Genomic DNA, 21,557 nt, shown 5'->3' with positions numbered 1-21,557 from the left:
CAATATGAGCCCACGGGTCTACTTCCTTGCCAAAGACCCAACATAGTCCCATCTCTCATCCACAACGTCACTTGAAAGACGCGAGGCACAGAGGCGCCTCAACCTCAATTGACCGAGCTCTCTGTTCCACGTCAAGCGTGGACCCCCAATGGCTACTAATGATAAGCCACTGGTTCCGCTGCAGCGGTTTGGCTACCAGTAACAGGCATGTTCATTGCCGAGTGTATCCCGAAGTCGTCTGCCGGCGATAGGAGCGTTGCTCTTACGTTCCCCACCTCCCGCCGCCGCGGGCAGGTTCCTTATATTGACCCGTCTCCCGCCGATCTGGTTTGGCTTCCGTCAGGACCTGGTTACTACCCAAATTCATTCGTCCGCCACCCGTGCCAACGTTTACTCAGACTTTCCACGCCTGACTACATCTACTCGACAACCCCGCAGCGACGCATTTCTGCTTTCTTCCGAGTTCTCTCGCTTTTATTTCTATCGAGACCAAGCTTTTGAGATTGGCTCTAGATTGGCTCTAGATTGGCTCTAGATACGTGCCACCACCATGAGCGACACGGAGAAGGCCGCGGCCTCCCACACATCAGACCCAGGCGCGCAGGAGATCCCGCGTGACCCAGATGCGCTTCTTAGTGAAGAAGAGAGGCTTCAAGTGGTATATTTTGATCTTCTTAGACATCAATCATACGGCAAACTGACATTCGTATTACAGGAACGAAAGTTAGTAAGGCGACTTGACTGGATTCTAATTCCATGGGTACGTAAGTCAGCCTGCAAGTAAGTATACCTGACTGACGCCAATGCAGCTTTGCATCCTTTATCTCTTAGCATTTCTCGACAGAACCAATATTGGAAACGCAAAAATTGCCGGTCTGAACAAAGACTTGGGTTTGACCAGCTCAATGTACAACTCATCGCTCACGATTTTCTTTGTCTCATATGCGGTATTCGAGCCTTTGACAAACATTCTGCTCAAGAAGTTGCGGCCGTCTATTTTCATTCCCGTTATCATGTAAGAAGACAATGGCCCAATATGTATTCTTTACGGGTCTTAGTGTGCTGATCGCGTACAGGATACTCTGGGGTGCGTCGATGACGGGCATGGGCTTCGTACACAACTGGAGTGGGTTGATGGCCGCACGCTGGTTCTTGGGTCTTACTGAGGCCGGACTTTTCCCTGGCGTAAACTACTACTTATCGTGCTGGTACAAGCGATCAGAGTTTGGTATTCGTGCTGTATGTTCTCAAAATAATTCGAGGAGTTTCACTCAGCTAATCCCTCTAGGCCATCTTCTTCTCAGCTGCAGCCATCTCAGGGTCGTTTGGCGGCGCACTTGCAGCAGGCATTGAGCAAATGGCTGGTGTCGGCGGCCGCCCGGGATGGGCATGGATCTTTATCCTTGAAGGTCTTCTCACCGTTTTATTCGGTGTTGCATCGTTCTGGATGGTCCACGACTTCCCCGATGAGGCCAAGTTTCTCACAGAAGACGATCGAGCTCGAGTCATCCGCCGTCTCAAGATGGACCAGCAAGCCTCTGCCAACCACGAGGAGTTCAAGATGACGTTCTTCTGGCAGGCCTTCAAGGACTGGAAGATGTGGCTGGGGATGGTGATCTACATGGGTTGCGATATGCCGCTATACGCCTTCAGTCTGTTCTTGCCCACCATCGTCAACGAACTTGGGTGGAACACGAGCATTGTTCGCTCGCAGCTGATGACAGTCCCACCCTACGCCGCGGCGGCGATTTTCACCGTGTTTATCGGATATGTTGCGGACAGGACTCAGCAACGTGGTCTATGCAACATTGGAGTCAGTCTCATTGGCATCGTCGGCTTTTGCATGCTCATAGCTACCGAAAGCGCTCAGGTCAAATATGCGGGCACCTTCCTGGGAGCTCTCGGTATCTACCCTTGCATCGCCAACACAATCACCTGGGTCGCCAACAATGTCGAGGGTGTTTACAAGCGCGGCGTAGTGTTGGGATTCGTAATCGGATGGGGAAACCTAAACGGCATTGTCAGCTCCAACATTTACTTCCACGGCCCGCGATTCCCAGAAGGTCATGGTGTTGTGCTGGCGTACATGGCCATTTTCTTGTGCGGCGGCAGCGCTCTCATGACAACATTGCTTAGAATCGAAAATAAAAAGAGGAGGCAGGGCAAGAGAGATCACTGGGTCGAGAATAAGTCCGACAAGGAGATTGAGGCGCTCGGAGATAAGCGACCAGACTTCCAGTACACTTTGTAACGCTCAGACTTGGAAGTCAAGCAAGGAGCCCCCGGCCCATGGGATAGTTACTCAGGCTGGGTAACATGGAGGGCCTTTTAGCGAATGAATAATGATCTCATAGATCTCAGATGGACAGAGACCACGCTGCAGAAGAGAAGCACTCATCAAGTGGCCAGTGTGCTTCTATCGATGTAGGAGGCGGATACTTTGGTTAACTATTTATGTGGCTTCAGGTCAGTTCCGACTGATTAAGTGGGCGTCTTTCGATGATTCATTCTGAAAGAGGCGGAGGATATCCCCTGTGACAATATGGATCTCGAACTCGGCCTCACGATCACGAAGCAGGTTCAAAATCTGCTCATCCGCCCTGATGGTCTAGCGGTATGATTCTCTCTTAGGGTCTCTTCGACGCGTTTGGGAGAGGTCCCAGGTTCGAATCCTGGTTAGGGCCCAAATCCTTTTGCATTTTCTGTCCTCCGCACAAGAACATGTTGCGGCAGATTCTGTTCCTTTTTAGTTTTCTTTGCGGTTTCGATGTCCGCATTGAACGAGTTTGTTTGGCCACCACAGGCGCACAACGAGCGTTTGAGACATAACAGCACATGATCACAGAATCTCTTACACAACGGCGTGTCGTGCGTCCTATCACGATCGCTCAAACGTCCCAAATCTAGAAGTCAGCGCCTTTGGGTCTGTGATACTGCTACACATTACGTACTTCAACGGCCCGTTTCCACGGGCGCAAGCTCATAATCCATGTAGGGTCGTCCTTGAACCTTGATTGTGTGGCTGCACGACGGATCTTGTTTCCCTGGAAGAGGGGTTGGATTGGAGTTTAGGGGCAATTTGTGTGGTCTGATCGAGGTTTGGTGACAGGATATCGAGGAGTTCGTGGAGCTGTTCCGTCTCAATTCTTTGGATGACAGATCCGAGATCGAGTTCTGTGTAAGTGCTGCAGCCCACTTTTGGGGCCCACAACTTGTGGCGACCGTGGATTGTATGACGTTGACTTGTTGTTCTCAATCGTCGTAGATCTTTAGATCAAAGTGTGCCACTTGATGTGTCAAATTTTCGTATCGCTAATTGTCACTTCAAAATCGTTCGGGCCGAACTTGGGAGATGAATTCGCGGTGGGTGTCACCGCGGGCAACGGTCCATGTCAGTTTTACCTGCGAACTCCAATTAAGTACGTGTGGGCAGGTGGGCTTATATCCAGGGAAGCTTCCGGCCGTTGTGACCATACAGATTAAAGGCAGCGAAATCCACGAACAGGGCATCAAATGTGATAACACGAACGCTCTCTGTCGTGGACGAGTTTCTACTAGAAGTGCACCAACCTCGGGAACTTCTTTGCATCAATGCTGAAAAAAATCCATGGCAGAAAGAATTTGTAGTCACAGTAAGAGCAGTTGCATTGCACACCCAATACGTGATTATCGCAGTTGTAAGATTCTCAGTCTGGGGGCTTTAATTAATCGAGTGTCGCTGCCATGACTTCGTCAGGATTATAGCCGCCAGGGTCCTTGTCACTATCAAATCTAATGTTTACAACCAATTGCTAAAGTCCAAAGGGAAAATGTGGAATTGGCGGTGAAAGCAAAGGCCCGTTAGGGGCATCAACATAGAGGATTGGAACTACATGAGTTCATTGTGAGGATTGTCTGCTATTTTTGCGGGTAGTCTGTGACGGTAGTTAAAGTAAGACACGTCCTTAACAGGAAATGCATTGTCTAGGAGACGGTGGGGCGCAGTTGAGGCCAATCGGGCATCCAGTTGTCTACTTTATCTCGAGTCACTTCTGTTGGTTCGCATTTCAGCTTTTCCCCCAAACACCTCACCAGTCTATCTCCCTCTCTCAAATTTCTATCAAAATCATGGACACGTGAAAGACTCAAATCTTACATTGTGGTCGCATTGCATCTAATCTACCACTTCAATTGGCTAATGGACGTTTCGCGATGTCTTCGCCACCATCAACACCGGATTCGAAGGACCCAAGCTCTGAGGAGAGCTTCAGGTTTCATCAAACCGGCACCCCGTGCGAATGGGCCGAGTCTTATCACCCTGGAGGGTTTCATCCGGCTCATTTTGGCGATGTCTTCTGTAACCGCTATGAGGTTATTCGGAAGCTCGGAAATGGTTCGTTTGGCACGGTATGGCTGGCATTTGATTCGTCGTAAGTCGTACATATATGTTCCCGATAGTCCTATCTTCTTCGAAAGCTCGATGAAGTTGACCTTGTTTTCAGATGTGAACGCTACGTTGCCTTGAAGATCGAAGTAGCCAAAAGAAAAGAGCCAAATGAAGTGAAGATGCAACGACTCCTTGCCGAAAAGGCACCAGAAAATCAATGGTCGGAGTTTGTCGTAGGTCTTTTGGACTCCTTCTATCATCAAGGCCCGAACGGCAATCATCTTTGTCTTGTACTCGAGCCCATGGGTCCAAGCCTCTCCGCGGTTCTCAACGCCCCCGCCGAAATTTATGATCCCCGGAACCCTCCTGTACGACGCTTTGCAAAGGACAACATCAAACGCATCTTAGGACACGTTCTTTCTGGCCTACTATTTCTACACGACAACGGCGTCGTTCACGGTGACCTTCAATGCGGTAACATTCTCTTCGCTTTGGAGGACCTCGCTCGTTTTGATCGCCAGGTGCTTAGGCAAGCCGAAGATACTTCCAATATCGACATCTTGCGACGCATTGATGGCAAGCTCGACAAATGGGCTCCCAAGTATCTGGCTGTGGCTGAGCCCATGTCAGATTACGCGCTCTCAGGACAAGGTGAATTGACGAAGCTTTCGGACCTAGGCGGAGGTAGGTACATCTGCATGGCTTTAATGTCTTAAGATTAACATCGGTCTAGCTTTCTGCATCGATGATCCGCCGCTCTCGGTGGTGACTCCAGTATCCCTCCGAGCCCCGGAGGCAATTCTGAACGAAGCTCTCGGCACTGGCATCGACATGTGGAGTTTTGGTTGTCTCGTCTACGAGCTTTTCACAGGCACTGCGCTGTTCCAGCTCCCTCCCTTCGGTCTTAGCGACAATAGAATAAAGGATGAGCATCTAATTCAGCTAACAGACATCATCGGACCGCTACCAGAAACCCTGTCAGCAAAATGGCCCAATTTAACAAAATATTATGGCTCGAATGGAGAAAGGCTTGATGCGCGCCCCATGGACTTCGAGGAAGAATTTTCTAACGACGGGAACTCTCACCACACTCTGTCAGATGCTGAACCGAATGAGTTTGATGATGATATGGATGCTTTTGAATCTGAAGTAAGCGAGCGCGGACCGCCGCAAGTTTATGAGTCTCTGGAAGAGCTCATCAGAGCCCACAAGGCAAATGATATGGATGATGAAGAGGAAAAGCAGATCGTTTCACTACTCAGATCTGTTTTTCAGTACGATCCTTCACATCGCCCCTTCGCCGCAGCGTTGCTTGAGGATCCTTGGCTGGCTACTTGAATTGCACTAGGAGTAGGCTAAGAAGAAGTACATTTGTAGTGAGCAAAGCATTAGGCTATTCGAATGCATTTTCCTGAAGAATAGGTACTGTGCAATTGTCTCTGGCTTCAAGGATGCAAACCTATCTTATTCCCAGGCAGGTTGATTTGGCCCAATGATTATGTTTTGCGAATGCTGGAGCGACGTGATCATCTTATTTCTTACAAATCGGTGCACCAAGTTGGGTGATGCTGGCATGCGACCATACTGTCAGTAGGGGGTAGCCAATTGAGTATTTTGATACTGTTCGTCATCTCCTAGCTATGCAGAAAACCCATAGGATTAGCCTGATATGGTACAAAGCTGCCATCTTCTATTCTCTGCCGACCAAAAGTCATCAACATCAGACTATATCCCGGGTTTATCGACTTCACAAATCTTCCACAGGCTGGATTAATATTTACTCATCGGAAAAACTGTATTTCGTTGCGTTCTCCGGCCGGACATCAGCGAGGAAATTCCGCGGGACAGATCATGCAAGTCCGCGGAGGATGAGATGATCATTACCTCGTGAGGATCTCCAAACACGGACCGACGACTTTCCACTCGAAATCAAAGTGAAGCCCGGATGGCAATCTAATCATAACTGATTGACTCAAGCAGCCACCCCACTTCCAAGCTCACTCACCTCAACTGGTCGGTGCGCAATAGAGGGGAATGGGAGCCTGTCATTCGATCTGACAGGTTTCATCCCATCATAACGGGCACGTTTTCTGATGACTTGCTTGACATGTGGACAGCTCGGATCACGGCAGAGCACCACTATATGAGATCCACGGTCGTGAGACGAATCTTTGGCAGGGGTATACCAAGCAAGGAGGCTCAATCCACCCGGTCAAACCTGCTCAGCACTAAATTAACTCGAGACAACTTAAATCCTCGCTGGCTACTAAGAAAGACACACACGGCAACTAGTTTCCGCGGCGGAAAATTCCCAGCCCGCAACTCACATGGTTTGCGGATGAGCTGGCAAGTCGAATTGTCAACATCCATTTGTTCAGGCCTTTGGTGTAGGGAGCAACATAAGCAAGCTCGGATAAGGCTCTAGCGATGCGCCCGAATCGGGCGTCCGACAAAGAAGAGACGCGTAATAGACATCTGCTCTGGATTTGCCCATCACCTCGGATGGACCAGACTCATCGGATCCTTTACGAAATCTCTTCAGCGCAAACTCTAACTTTAGTTCGTCTCAAGTTTGCGACTGAAAGGACGCCTGTCGACAGCGCCAAATGGCCGATGTCTCAGAAAGCCCAAACAGGAATCTCACACGAGACGGCGAAATCTCGCTCCCCAGATCCCGCCGTGTGGTGTCAGAGCTAACCGGCAAAAGCCAACCGATCAAGTCTACTAGCCCAAGCCGCCTATTCCCTTCATCTCTGATCAATCAATCGCTGACGTCGGCATCCGCGGATGCTTTCCCCGCGGAGACAATGATCCGCGACGAAAGCTTCCCATCACTCAAGTTTTCCAGGGAAATGTGAAGCAATGGGGGCGGTGCTCAAGCACATCAGCCGGCACAAACCTGCCGGCGGCCCAAGCAGAAAATCAAATGCTTGTTTTTTTCTGATCTTAAGGTACGGAGACAAGCTAGCCTTGTTTTTCGGTACGTACTGAATTTCCGAGCGATGTCTTCGTCTAAACTGTTACAGGAAGATCTTCTTATAGCCGAATCCGAGTTCTGGGAATCCGTCCGTACAGGCCTCCCGAGTGAAGGGATGGCACCACTCACAAGACACCAGATGAACGCAAATCCTAGATGCCTGTGCAATATGCACACCATTTCCCACGGACATGGAGATATTATCTTGACTGTATTTACGGCTTTCGGTTCCACCGGCACGAGGGTTACGCGGTCAAGTTGACAGACCTGGCTTGTGTCAGGCCAGAACACCTAGACATTTCCTCGGTTGAACTAGACGCTCGAATATGCCCATCAATTCTAGACTGACTTATACTATAAAACCTAGAATATCCCCATCGATTAGGCGGACGTCGAAACCAGTATCACTTCATCATCAGCAGCCAGATTGCATCATTGCGCCGGACGCTTTACTTTCTCTTGCTACTTTCAGTCTTCAACAGCATCTTGTTTCCTCTTCTTGGAAACTTACCTTTCTCTGCACAATCAGATTATATCATCCTTTTTATTATCCAAGCCAAAGGCTTTCACGACCCCTTCAATTACAATGAAGCCCATTTCCGTTCTCTTCTTGGCTGGCCTTGCCGCTGCAGCTGTCACGGATGGCGGGTTAATCGCTACCCGCGACGAAATCGCTCGAGACCTGGAAGCCATCACAGACAGCCAGAATCTTGTCGACAGAGACGAACAAGATAGCTCTTTACACCCATTCTCTATTGAGGATAGGGCAGAGGAGGATGATGAGAGTGATCTCACCACTCGTGACCTTGACGAGGCTGCCTCTTTGGACGAGCTGGTAGCACGCCAGGCCAACAGCACTGGTGGTAGGAAATCTGATAGTACTCGGAAGAACCTATGCTAACTCATTTACAGGAGGTGACAAGAAAAACATTGGGGAAAAGAAGGAGAACAAGAAAGACAAATGCGAAGGTTGCACCAAAGGGAAGAAGAAGGGCAAAGATGCCAACGGCAAAGTATGCAGATGCAAGAAGAAGAGCGCCGCCAAGAACGGCGAGAAGAAGAACAATGGTACAGCCACGGACACCGGAAAGGGCAAGAATGACGACGGAAAGAAGAAGAACGGCAAGAACACCAAGGACGAGAAGAAGAATAACAGCGGCAAGGCAGATGGAAATGCTAACGCCGGCGCCAACAATAAGGACAGCAGCAAGGATGGAGAGAAGAAGGCAAAAGCAAATACCGATACGAACACGGGCAAGGAGACCGACACGGGAAACCAAGCTGGAAACAAGAACGACGGTACGGCGGCTGACGGCGGGAAAAATGAGAATGGAGCCACCGGCCAATAAGCCAATCTGTCTATGGGAGTCGGAGCTGCAGCAGCAGAAGCCGCCTAAGCGATGGCTATCTCACCATAAAGTGTTAGGACAGATGGGTACATAGCTTCGATTGGGTCTTGGGCATGAGGTGTTTGTAACATCTGTGGGGTTAGACTAGGAAGAGAGTACACGTAGACGGAACCTACGTTGTTCCTTTCCATCTCTAGCGACTCCAATGTCTAAGAGACGAGTTTTCTGAAATTGACCAAACCTGCCATTTATCCAATTGTTGTCCAATTCGAGACTAGAACTGATTGAAATGCTGCATGTAATCGCCATAATGACAAAGGAGGCAACCAACAAGAGAAGGATGGCATCCATCAACTCATTTCCTACAATAAATCATGACAGTGATGGGAATGGCTTGATAGAAGAGCGAGAGTAACATACAGTATGCCCGGACAAATCGTGCTGGACCTCGAACGATTTTTGAAGGCCACTCACAAGTTCAGATGATTGCGACGACTATTTTGGCTTGGCGCGTTTTTTGCATTAAGCTGTGAACTCAATCAGGCGCCTTTTTTGCGAGATCACTCGACGAAAAATGGCCGGATGTTGCAGCGCGAGTCGTGTTTCTCAAACACACAGAAACGTCGTCTTGAACCTTGTGCGAATCTGCAACACGGTGTTAAGGGCTTACATGCCAAATACCGAGGCCGATTATTGTAGTATAGAAGTACCATAAAGCCTTGACAGTACCGCCACTGGCTAAGAGAGAGTCGTCTATATCCAAAACAACCTGTCCCTCTCAAAATAAAACAGCAGGCATCATGAAGTTCCTTTCCGTCCTCGTCTTTGCTGTATCGCTGTTTGAAGCGAGGGCTCTCCCCGTTGAGTCAAAGTAAGCTGAACAAGCGCTCCAAATCAGATTCTGCTTATTCTAATCCTGTGCATAGCGTAGTTGAGAAGTTCAGTCGAGTCAAGAATGCAGCCAAAGTCCCACCATTCATTGGCGGAATCGCGTTCCCGAGACGACAAAGCGATAAAGACACGATAATCAGAGCAATAGGCGGAACGGTTTAAAAGCAAGCGACTAGACCACCCTTCACAGGAAGGCCTGTAATTACTAGTAGCAAGTGATTGTGAACTTTTTGGACTCATGAAAACATCCTGCTGCATTGGAGGCAGAATGGTGGTAGGATTGTTGTCTCCAACCAAGAATCACAATTCCAGTTTCAAAGCTTCCATTTGAAAGTTCCAACCACTTCACGCACCATTATGGCTTTCCTTATCTGTGTTATTGTGTTCCGAATTTCGGGTCATCGACATCACAGTATCTGAATACTCGGTTGATTGGCGTGGCTGTAGTCTCCAGTAGACTGCCCGGCCGCGCTCCTTTAGAGTTGAAGTTTTGACAATACCGCTCCAAGTTGCAACGCGAAAGATTGAATAGTTGGTTTTGAGTCGAGCTGTTTGAATTTGTACTTCTCTTGAGCGCTTTACAGTACTTGGTTTCGGCTGCTGCAAAGGTGAAGTAGTCCGCTGGGTACAGCTATTAGATATATGACTGCAGACGCCAAGCAATAACACCACCAGTAGATTGAATGACAGAAAGAAAGCGTAGCTTGGAATTTGCAGTGAAACATCTTTGTTTGATGGCCAAGTTGTCACGATATCTCGTCATCCGGCAAGACTGTGGCAATCTCTTATCAAGAGCCATGCGATTCTTGAACATGGATGCCTGCTTAGCTTCGTGAACTGTCTTACTCTTCCGAAAAGGTCATAGTGCAACTCTTCCAAAGAAAATCGGTCAGTTGTGGCCGAAAAGTATTTCTGGCAGCTCGAACATCATTTTTGCTTGAGTTTTGGAATTCGACTTGGAAGGGGATGAATTGAGACCTTGGCCCTGGAATCTAGCTTCTTCCTCATTGATCATTCGTTTAACGTTCTACAGTGATCTTCAAAATACGAGAATGAGGAAGTGAGGATTAAAAGATTCTCAGAGTAGCCCAAGCTATGTAAATAGTTTCGCTGGCAACCGAATTATCCAGAAATGAAGCATTTACCTCTGGATCTGCGTGGGAAGCAGAAACTTGAAATTTGATTGCATTACTGAGTCTCGAAGGGGAGTTTCTAGAGCAAAGATATATGAGACCCTTACAAGCCGCTGGAGCCTCCCTGTACCACGCAATAGTGTATGGAATAGATAGTACCAGTCTTTCTAAATAGATACCACCGCCCAATCTTTTTCATCTTTATTCATGGATGTCTCGCCGAGAATCTTCTTCCAATCCATCAGCTTCAAAGCAATCATCACCTCTATGGAGAGATCTCAAGTTGTGTTTTCTCATTTACTTTGATTCTCTTCTACTTCTTATCAGAGCAGGAGTGCCATACAGACCTCCAAGCCCCAAAGATGGGATGCAGAGTGATTGAGTACATTGACGCCTGCTGAGCAACCACCGCCGCATATCAAACATGCTAATGGCAATAGCAAGATTCGTGTCTTCAGCACGTCAATCATGATCTAATTTAAAAACTGTTTTGCTTAAGACTTGTTTCATATTCATACATAAGTATTAACCAAGCGATATGAATAAATTGGAGCTGATGTAATCTGGCGGAACTCATATCAAATCAACTAGAAAGGTGCGTCAGACGCGCATTGACTCTTCTGGCCAAACACAGCCACGGCCATTCCTACAGAGTCCAGGTCTTGCAATACACGTTATAATGTATCCTTGATATATTTCTTACGTTTGGTAATGGTAGGCTCAGCGATGAGGAACCAACTCTTTGTTCGGACGTCTGCCAAACCTACCTGTCCGCTTGCTGAATGCCATGCCATGCCTACAGTACGCCCAATCACCCCTCAAGATTCCAAGCTCTGAAGTCAAAAGACAGGTATATTGTCCCTCGTCTTCGTGTTGATAAGACGTTGTTGGCCTGCATTAGCTGACATAGCCCGTCCGCATGCCCTCCGGCCCCGGAAAGCGGACGAGTCTCCATCAAAGCCACGGTCCCGACCCCGCAACCCCGCTGCGCCGCAGCTGCCCGGGCCCGAACCCGAACTTCTCCGGCTCCTCACATTATCCGGATTAGGCACGTCGTAAACACCACCTCGACACAATCAAAAGATTATGATACTCAATCATACTCTACTAACAGTGTATCGCCTCCAACATGAAACTTTCCCTTCAATTATGGATATCTTTATCCTGCGCTGCCAAAGATCGAACCGGAAAGGTCATCGGACTGACCCAACAATCTCACGTCAGACTTCGCGGACCGGGCCAAGAAACCCAACGACGGCACATCACCAAAATCACTCGGACCCAGTATTTCAACACAATTTTTCGATGCATATGTCCTAGATTGGCGGGTCGTACTGCACAACACACCAAGTAAGCCATCGGCCTTGGCTGCTACACGCGTACAAAATGAGACGTACATACACGAGGAATGGCTTCCGCGTAGGAACAAAAGTACATCAGTAAACATCGCTGTCCACAATGTAATAACAAGCGGAATGGGCCCCTCTAAACCGTGATGTCTACCACCAAAACTTCCTCAACTCATTGAACCGCTCATCGCACACCTCAATAGTCGACCGCCGCCATGCCTTACTTTGCCCGCAACCCTTCCTTCAACCTCTTCTACCTAGACGAGGGCCCTGCCTCAGCCCCATACACAGTCCTCCTCATCACAGGCCTCTCCTGCGAAATGCACGACTGGAGCTGGCAGGTCCCCTTCCTCCTGTCCCACAACCTCCGCGTCATCTCCGTCGACAGCCGCGGACAGGGAAAATCCTCCGCCCCGCAGCCGACGCCGGGCATCCGCGCCTGGCCCGGGGTCGAAAACTCCGCAGACCCGGACGTCGTGGAGTACTACCCGCAGTCCACAGCCGAGGACATGCTCGCGCTACTGACCCACCTCGGCGTCACCCAGAACCTAATCGTCGCTTCCCACTCCCTAGGCGACGCGGCGGGGTACTACATCGCCACGGCCCGTCCGGATCTCGTCAAGGCCTCCATCGGCGTGGACCCCATCCACGCCTTCTCCAACGCGGTCCGCGAGCGCGACGTCCACCTCTTCGACGCGCCCGGCGCCCAGGAGGCGATCCTCCCGATACTCATTGAGCATTTCAGCACGTACTGCTACTCGCCCGAATGTCCAGCCTGGCAAAAGACGTGGCACCTCCGGCGCATGGCACAGTTTGACAAGGCCGTCATGTACGCGCTGTGCTGGGGCGGCTGGGGCGACGCGGAACACAGCCTCGGCCGCCAGGAGAACGCAGTCAAGGCCTTTGCGGGAAAGCTCAGGTGTCCGCGGCTGACGCTGGGATCGGACGATTGGTACGTGGCTACTGATCGTGAGCATCTGCCGAAGGGCGACGAGGCGCTGGACGAGGTTGTCTTGATCGAGGGCAAGGGCCATTGGTTTCATCAACTCGAGAGCGAGGAGTTTAATGGGCATCTCGAGAGGTGGTTTCAAAAGATCGGCATGCTGCCTTTGAAAGTAGCAAGCGCGTCGGCATGAAGCAACGTCTTTTTCTTGTATGGTGGTGGCTTCGGGGTCAACTGCCGGCAGCGGCGACGGTATCGGTCTGCCGGCGACACGGACGGTAAAGCCATCGCGGGATGGTGGGGGACGCACCGTGACGGGGCTGCAAGGGACTGCTGGCTCCAGTCTCGGGCTTGTGTCTCGTAATCTTAAACAACTTTGATTGCGCCTTAAAGCAGGGTACAAATAGAGGGTTCGGTTCACCGCCAGTCTCAGATTCTCGGTTCGGCATCCTGGCAAGTAGTTGACTGCTCTCCGTCTGTGAACGTGTCGAACTTCCACTTGTTCAGGTATGGTCTTCGGCAATTGGGCTTCGACAACCATGACTTGGAATAGAGGTTGCCAGCCCTTTCGGCAAAGCGGCGTCAGGGTTTCACGGAATCAAGTACAGGTCTGTTGCCGATGGGAATCACACAGCAATCGGCACTGACAGGTCGAAGCGGGATGGCTAACATCGGGAGCCCGATAGAGTTGGGCGTCTAAGAGCCGCTCATCGTGGGCAGCGCCGAGACCCCGCAGGTCCGGTCATATTGCCGTCAAACGCCGGCACGCACCCACTGTTGCGGCGTAACACAAGGACCAAGGGCGACGTGAGCGAGGTGGCTGGAGCGTTATGAAGACGGAAGACTCGCTAGCAAAGCGGCAACCCGCCGCCGCCGGCGGTGCAGTAGCCGTGGATATGGAAATGCCGTCCGTCCATTAGGTGTGTGGTTTCGCATGAACAACTTGCCGACTAAGTCCGTCGGCGATGGTTGTCGGCCTTTGGCGCTTGTCTGGGATCCCGTCGCAAAATAGATGAGTCCGCTGCCGTCCCTCCAATCAGCTGCCTAGCGAGAATCCGAGCTTTTCGCTCTTGTGATGACTGTGCTGTGACTCTCTGAGTGCTGGGGAAAGTTGGAGAAAATCGTCTTTGCAGCTTCAACCCGGGAGATCACACATGTGTACCGGTGGAAGGCAAACGATGGGTTCAACAACAGACCCAAGCTCCCACCCTGCCCCCCACCCTCCGAATGTAACGGCTTCTCCCCCTCCATAGCTAGGTTTGAGGGGTCTTTGACGTCAGACTCTGTGGCCCAAAAGAGCGGTTCAGTGACAGTGTAGAGTAGCGGTTTGCTAGCAAGTATTCCAGAGCAGGAGATATCTCCCCTCGAGTAAGTGTTACTGCTTGATCCTTGAATCCCCGTACAAGGTGCAAACGAGAATCTCGATACTGCATGTGGATGTCAGCTCAAGCTGTCAGCTGCTTTTCGCGGCAACAAATCGTTGGGTCGTACGGAATGCGCAATTCGCCAACTCTAGTAAACTTCGTACCTGAGTTTTGACATGTTGGTTCGGCTCAATACGTGAATCTTACCCCTCTGTGTCTGGCACGGTTTGACGAGCCCCAATCCATATTTAATGCCGCGGTAGGACATCCGACTTTGCCATCCATCCAACTGGAGATGGTTCGCCATGGGCGAGCAGCTTCCACGCTGAAAATAGTAGCTCCAAGTCCTGGCTCGTCGTCGCTTGTGGATCCAACGGCATCGTATGCCACAGATCATCTAGCCGTTGTCACGGTCCAATATCCTGCAGCTCGAGCGGGGCACGAGCCAACAGAATAAGACCCCTTCACGCCGGTGAATGATTCCTCAGCAGGAGCAGGCAAAGACCCTGGATGCAAGGAATCAAGGTGTCGTCTGTGCAAATTAAGCCTCATGGTCAAGTCTGAGCTCAGAGTTTTTGCGGCCCTCAACTCGGCATATCATGGGTCCTTTGATGCCTCAGCCTGCCCCTTTATTACCGCTAGAATTGCAGGTCTGGCATTGCAATCAGCATCGTCATTGCCGACGTATCTCAGCGTCGGAGTGCTTACGACAGCCCGGGACATGTCGAATCCCAATGATAAAAAAGGGCCAACGAACAAAGACAGTCAGCCACCGGAGCCCTGACCCGGGGGGTTCTTTGAGGACCTGGCGCGAGATATTTGGCGCTCTAGTACAAGCGCGGCGCGACTTGCATGCATTTAGAGTTTGACCAGTTCGGGGGGGGGGGGGGGGGGGGGGGGGGGGGGGGGGTGGGGGGGGGGCGGCGGCGTTTATCGGAGTGGGGGGCGCGGGGCGCGGGGTCGGCGCGCGGGGAGGGGGGCGGGGGTGGGGGGGGGGGGGGGGGGGGTGGGGTCAAAGTGATGTCTCACCCATGTCCGCCACCACCGGACTGGCATCAATAGGCTTTGTCCACGCCTAAATCGCCGAGGTGATTCGCCTGGGAGGCTTCTGCCCACGCCGTGTTCGCCGGCGTCGCCAAGGATGGTAGACGTCAAATACATGGGATATGCCGCTACGATTGCGAACATTCGCTACTGGGATCATCCAGATCACACATTCTCCAAGCTTCCACAGTTATCAGGGGGGAGCTTCCCCAACCGACCTGGCCTGGCTTGGTCTTACATAGCTTCAATGCCCGCAGTCTCCGACCTTGTGCGTCATCTTTGGCTATGACGACGTATTGCTCAACAAGAAGTCGCTCGAATGTCGAGCCCATATCCCCACTGGATTGACGAGACCTAGTCGCTATGGTCAGTTTGGCCAAACCGCAGGAGGGCCATTCGAGGGTCGAAGAGAGTCGCGGGAAGGTAAGCTTCGCTGCTTCAGACAACTCGGCTATTCGATAATCATAGCGATGCTGACTGGTAAATTCAGCGCGACGCCCACAAACCACGCAAGGCATTCCTCTCTACGTCTCAGAAACGACGGTCTTCCGGGTACCCAGCATCATGGACATCTAGGTGGAAACATCGTCCACACCCGCCCCCAACACGTCACCAAAGTCAATCGCAGGACAGCTCACCTGGGCCAGTGGTCCTTGGTCGAAAAGACTCTTCCCAGAAACTGCTGGATTCGGAAGAAGAGCCGGAGCTTGTACTTTCAAAGTGCATTCAGGTCGGCCCGGAAGTGTTATCGGTAAATCGGTTCCATGCCAATTACGCGGCACAGGCGAGCATATTGATATTCAGTCGGCTGCCCGAATACTATGACATCGACCTCTCCGATGCCAGCCACGCCCGGCACGCCACTCACGCCGTGGCTTTGGCAAGCGCTTCTCGATCACTTCACCAGTCAGGGCTCATGGTCGAAGCCCGAAGACACTACGGCAAAGCTATTTCGACTCTGAACCAAGCTCTGCAAGACCCAGTTGCAGTGCGGGATGATGCCAATCTGGTAACCTTGTTTTTGTTTGGTATGTTTGAGGTAGGTTTGTCGGTCCTCTCAATCCTGATGCGTGCATACCTGGGGGCGTGTCCCGGACTCCGAGGTCTAGCTAGGCCCTTGGCTAAACCTATCAGGTTATCAATGGAAAGCGAGGCACAAGCACGATCGACTTGCAAGAAAACGTATTTCCTCACGGCGCTGGAGGCTTGCAGCTTTTCAAGTTTCGGGCACATCATGGCTTGACCAACGAAGTGGACAAAGCCTGCTTCACATTCTTCTGTCATGCAGCAGTGAGTTGTGTGGTCTCTTTTTTCTTTGCGAGCAAAGGTCCTCTGGCTGACATGTCCGGGAAAAGTTGATGGAAATGTTTATACAACGGGACCACCTGACGCCTCTTTGGTCAATGCTGGAAGAGATGGAAACTCCTTGGGGCAAGGGCCCTGTTCTTGAGCCACTTGTTCGACAAGTGGTTGACTTTAAGAAGGCCTTTGACTTCAAGGTGCAAGTCCAGAGTAATTCATCCACGTTTAACGATAGCCCGCCGGAGGACTTGTTGGAATTGGTCCGAAGCGGCATCGATCTGAGCAGCGACCTCGAGGCAGCTATTGCATTTCTCGGTATCTCTGGCGCTTCAACGTGCTTTGGGCAGCAGCAAAAAGTTTTTAATGGTCTTTTCTCACTATCATCTGAGTCATCAGTTGCCATTGCGAGGAGCCACTACCGTTCTCTTCGTGTCTACCTCCTGGAAAGAACCATTGAGTTACGAAACATCCTAAAGGAGAGCTGCGAACACGTCGCCATCAGCTTGGGTCTTATGCCAAGCTGGTCGGATGGTGTCTCCGTCGTTAGAGATGTTATCGAGGACATCCGAATTGTGTTTGGGCTCGAGGGGAAGAAAGAGACACCAACCGGAGGCCTCGCATATCGAACTATGACAATGTTCTGGCCAATGGTAATGATACGAACTTCATGTTTCGCCGGTCCTCATAACGGGAGGTGGGTGGCAGAGAGAATGCTAGAGTTGACCTCGGAATCGGGCTTTGGCCTGGGTGTGGAAGCCGCGAGGGCCTGAAGCTACCATATCATCAAGGATTTTGATGTCGAAAGGGTGCTGTTGGTGGCCAAACACAAACTTCAGACCATGGCTAACGACACCAAGGGGTAGTCATCAGCTACATATACATGCAAGTAGAATATGGTCTGGACGACTGAAACTTGCACGGGACTTAGGATCAGGCAAAAAGAGAGTATTTGTTCATGGGTCACCGTTGAAAAATGGATAAGAAGTTCCCAAAGATGACGGGGAGCTGTTGAATAAGATACCATCGTCATTTTCAGAAGAATGAGAAAAAAATGGGCTGCCTCGGGTAAATGAGCATCAAAGCTTGGCAATCGTGAAAGGGCAGTGAGTATTACTGTGCGTATTATTGCTGATGATAATTAGTGCCGCGCAGTCTGAAAAATCGCCATCAGCATCTGACTCCAGGACGACACGACACGGGCAGCGCCATGTGATGGGCGGACTCGAACTACCTTGCTGAGCTTAACTCAGACAGAGAGTTTAGAGGGTTTACCAGGTGAGACAGTCAGTCTGGGCCTGGCGTTGTCACAACGAATAGTTTTTCGCCGGTTGACTGCAGCGAAGGAAGCAAACAAGCGACACGAAAGCAGAACATGGGCCGAGTGGTTTTTTGGCAAACTGATATGGGAATGACCAGAAGACTGCTCAAAATGGGAAGCCACAAGGCGCAGGGTTTGAGGGCGCGCCTCTTTTCACAGCAAACTGCAGACGCCACATCGAAGGCCTGGTGACCAGGGCGATGGAAAGGCCTGACTCTCGGTGTCAACGTAGGGATTCCTTGTTTGTGTACCGGTATCTCGATCATGAGGGGTTTGGGAAGCGTTGGACAGCAGGGCAAGTTGAGGACCTACCGCCGATACACCAAAGCGACCATGTGGGCGGTTGGAGGGCACGAAACTGTGAAGTGCCCACCCGGCACTGGTATCTATATGCGCCTGTTATAGCTTGCCCATTGGAATAGTGTGTGTCCTGTTGAAGTTTCCCGCCCCATTGAGGTTCGCAACTGGTCTTCCGTGATTGTGCTTTCGTGGACTCCATCGCACACGCAAGACTTTCTGGAGTCTTTGGAGTCAAGTGCCTGGCAATTGATGCCTCTTGCAAGTTCCCGGCATGAGCTGGTGATCTCGCTTGAATGGTCTTACGTGCGTTCTTTCTGCCTTGTTAATAGCCGCTCATTGGCCAGAAGAACCCGATGCATTTAGGCGGGATGCATTTGTCAGAGCCACAGAACGCAGTACCGATTGGATCGCTACCGAGGTCTGCAACATCTATTGAGAGTCGGCATATTGCTTCTGTCTTGGCCCGAGAAATGAGCGCAAGGGATGGGTAAGAGAAGCAGGACCAACGCAGCTATACAGAGAGTCCAGGAACTAGAATTTCCCACGACATCGTTTGCCGGATTTGTCGAGTCTGGCCTGAAAGTTGGGCACGGGTCTCCGATGGGCAGTTCTTTTGGTTCACGAAGGCTTTTACGGCAAACCATGGAATAGGTGAAGTAGCGGGCTGCGATCTGTGATTCGTGCAGACAGAGTCGGGTCCAGCCAGCGGCGGGCAGGCAAACAACAGTGCAGTGCGTAGACCTCGAAGTCTGGTTGGGCATTGGAACGAGGGGTCCGTCGTTTGCTCTTACTGCGCCGTCAGCCCTCATCTGCACCTCCACGCATCTACGCTGTATTCGTAGTCCATCACAGGAGTCGTGGGCGGCAGGTGTGGACACGATTACTGCGTCCCAGGTTATTGGCACTGCTCGATGTAGCCTAAACCGAGTGTCATGGCTGCGTTCTGCCTCTATTTTCAGCCCGTTCACTCGCCGGCTCAGCCATCAATGGTGGGACTTCCAGCTGCGGCACAGAGGGATAGACGGTGCATCTTGGGCAAACGAACGCATGCAAGGTTGGGTGCGACGACGGCAGGCTCCAGGGATTCTCCATATACCAGACTAGGTAGCTCGGCTAGTCAATCTGGTCAGTACTCAATTCAGAGAAGTCTCGAGGAGATAGAACAATGGTAAAACCCTTGGACTTGAGACTTGAAAGAGGAAGATCGGACCACGAGCCGACAGTGGATTTCTTGTCTCGATTCTTTATTTGTCTCCCATCAAAGGCGGTTTGCGTCTCGATAAGCGACCATGAGATTAAAGATTAACGGCAGCGATTCGAATCCGTCGACTCCGCCATGGAGAAAGCCGCACCGTGTGCTCGAAGATGACGCCTCGGGACTGCATGCTCGATCTGACCGACAAAACGGCGGGCTGCGTGGGGAGATGCAAGATGAAAAGACGCATGGCGAATGAAAAGTCGATGATGCGGCAGTCTGCCTTGGGAAGAGCGTGCGTCAGGAAGGGCGGTCAGAGAAGCAGAAGGTCAACACGTTGAGGCGTTGGCCATGCAGCTACCTAGTAAGGTAAAGGAAAGTATGAGGTGACCAGAATAGTCGATGCCTTTCATTTCTTCCTGTTGCATTTTCCCTTGATCGCTTGATTTGCCATGGATACCTGAGGACTGGGGTTGCCAGAGCGAGGCAAGAAGTGGGAAATGGCAGGAGGCAGGATGTGGAGGCAGGCAGAAGGTGCAAACCGGGAATCAGGCATGGCCTACCTAAGGTAGGTAGGCTCCAAACGCAACTTCAACTCTCCCTCCAAGTGGAAAGGGGTGTCGTATTCCTCTTGGTTCCTTCCATTCTCTCCGGGCTCCCTCCTGGTTCGTTTGCACTGAGGTGCCGTGGCTCTTCCCCTGTCATCTCATCAAGGACGCGACAATTGTCCAAGCCGAGAATGAGATCCAGCCAGGCAACTTTCATCCGATCTACACGTTGGAGCAAGACCTCCGAAATTTTACTGCCGCCAGTGCTACAGCGTGGAAGTAAGGCATTCCATAAGGTAGGGCAGGCAATGAGGGTGCAAGAAATTTTATCCGTCTTATTCATCTACCCTCCTCACAATGAGGCGCATCTAGGTACCTACCTTACTTGCTTCGCTCCCCACGACACCATGGTACCTTGCCTTACCTTATCCTCGGTCACCCAGCGGCTCCTGACGAAGCCGCTGACTGAGGTCATCTCATGTGGAACGTGGAAGAGATTGCTAGGTGTTGGCACTTTACTTGCCACTTAAGCTTCTCGTTCCCGGAAACATCAGTAGCAAGCATCATGTCAATCTTGCTCTTGTGCCATCGGGGCCTCGTTCCATCTGCCGAGCTCCCTCTCCCTCGTCAACGGTTTTCTTTTTGTTTGCCCGGGCTACGTCCATTTGACTGCCACCCTGCCCAGCCCTGCCCAGCCCTGTATAGAAAAGAGACTTGCGCCGACCTGCAGCTGCATGTTTGTAAGGTTGCATACATCGTGTCTGGCAAGGACCCGTTCGTTGGGCTTACAGTGTGGCAGTCGTGGAGAAACGAAACAGGTTGAGGCCTTGCATCATCTTTGCCCTACAGATACTGTGTCTGAGACGTTCTCGCCGGACCGTTGTACCGTCTTACCGTCTCGCTGTCGTACCTTTCCGCCATCCAACCCATGTAGTCCAATGCAACCCATATTCCTCCTCGCCAGTCCATATCCATACTTGCGCATTACATCGTGCGCTATCATTTCCCATAGGCAGGCGCCCCAGCACCCCGCGTGAACAAGGTTGTAAACATTCATGATTTTGAATGCCCGCCCTCAGGGTCGATGACATCAAGTACACCGGCTCCATCCACCAAAGTAAGGCCTGTTCGGTCGAGGCAGGGTACCTAGTAATTCACCCACATATGCCCGTTCGTCCTCCTCCTTCCCACCCCCCGAATCCACCTCCACCGTGCCTTCCCTCCACAGTGCTCTGTTTTGACTTCATCTCTTGGCAACCGCCTCCGGACGTATACGCTCCTCCCCTGTTCCCCTTCTCTCCTTCTCCGGTACTTCCCCTTTATCCCCGGTCCTTCATCGTGCCCAATCATTTCAACTCAACCGCGCAACCACACCATCTACTTCCTGGATATTCCTCCCTCGTGTCGACACTTCCAATTCAAGCCATAACTCTTTTGATATTGCCGCCAGTTCCAATCAGAGAAGAATCCCGTCGCAC

General features: G+C 51.2%; 6 protein-coding genes across 6 annotated transcripts; all 6 read left to right on the top strand.

Annotated features, from left to right (window-relative positions):
* Positions 1–550: 550 nt before the first annotated feature.
* CORC01_06243 (major facilitator superfamily transporter) lies at positions 551–2,251 on the top strand (the record flags this gene model as incomplete). Its single annotated transcript, XM_022617884.1, has 5 exons — positions 551–658; positions 716–760; positions 810–1,015; positions 1,077–1,239; positions 1,289–2,251. The coding sequence occupies 5 exons, from the start codon at positions 551–553 to the stop codon at positions 2,249–2,251; spliced, it is 1,485 nt and encodes a 494-aa protein (XP_022475601.1).
* A 1,940-nt stretch (positions 2,252–4,191) lies between these two features.
* Positions 4,192–5,704, top strand: CORC01_06242 (serine/threonine-protein kinase SRPK3; the record flags this gene model as incomplete). Its single annotated transcript, XM_022617883.1, has 3 exons — positions 4,192–4,409; positions 4,482–5,050; positions 5,100–5,704. 3 exons carry the CDS (start codon positions 4,192–4,194, stop codon positions 5,702–5,704), a joined length of 1,392 nt encoding a protein of 463 aa, XP_022475600.1.
* A 2,225-nt stretch (positions 5,705–7,929) lies between these two features.
* CORC01_06241 (uncharacterized protein) lies at positions 7,930–8,692 on the top strand (the record flags this gene model as incomplete). The annotated part of the gene is made up of 2 exons (XM_022617882.1): positions 7,930–8,206; positions 8,256–8,692. The coding sequence occupies 2 exons, from the start codon at positions 7,930–7,932 to the stop codon at positions 8,690–8,692; spliced, it is 714 nt and encodes a 237-aa protein (XP_022475599.1).
* Positions 8,693–9,492: 800 nt separating this feature from the next.
* CORC01_06240 (uncharacterized protein) lies at positions 9,493–9,745 on the top strand (the record flags this gene model as incomplete). The annotated part of the gene is made up of 2 exons (XM_022617881.1): positions 9,493–9,563; positions 9,619–9,745. 2 exons carry the CDS (start codon positions 9,493–9,495, stop codon positions 9,743–9,745), a joined length of 198 nt encoding a protein of 65 aa, XP_022475598.1.
* A 2,535-nt stretch (positions 9,746–12,280) lies between these two features.
* CORC01_06239 (alpha/beta hydrolase fold) lies at positions 12,281–13,201 on the top strand (the record flags this gene model as incomplete). Its single annotated transcript, XM_022617880.1, has 1 exon — positions 12,281–13,201. One exon carries the CDS (start codon positions 12,281–12,283, stop codon positions 13,199–13,201), a length of 921 nt encoding a protein of 306 aa, XP_022475597.1.
* A 2,578-nt stretch (positions 13,202–15,779) lies between these two features.
* CORC01_06238 (uncharacterized protein) lies at positions 15,780–17,488 on the top strand (the record flags this gene model as incomplete). Its single annotated transcript, XM_022617879.1, has 4 exons — positions 15,780–15,839; positions 15,907–16,455; positions 16,551–16,706; positions 16,772–17,488. 4 exons carry the CDS (start codon positions 15,780–15,782, stop codon positions 17,486–17,488), a joined length of 1,482 nt encoding a protein of 493 aa, XP_022475596.1.
* Positions 17,489–21,557: the final 4,069 nt, after the last annotated feature.

The sequence above is a fragment of the Colletotrichum orchidophilum genome (genome assembly GCF_001831195.1).
Source record: "Colletotrichum orchidophilum strain IMI 309357 chromosome Unknown Scaffold_46.1, whole genome shotgun sequence".
NCBI classification, from domain to species: Eukaryota; Fungi; Ascomycota; class Sordariomycetes; order Glomerellales; family Glomerellaceae; genus Colletotrichum; species Colletotrichum orchidophilum.
The sequence above is the reverse complement of the archived record's forward strand: the minus strand, read 5'-3'. Positions and strand labels throughout refer to the sequence as shown.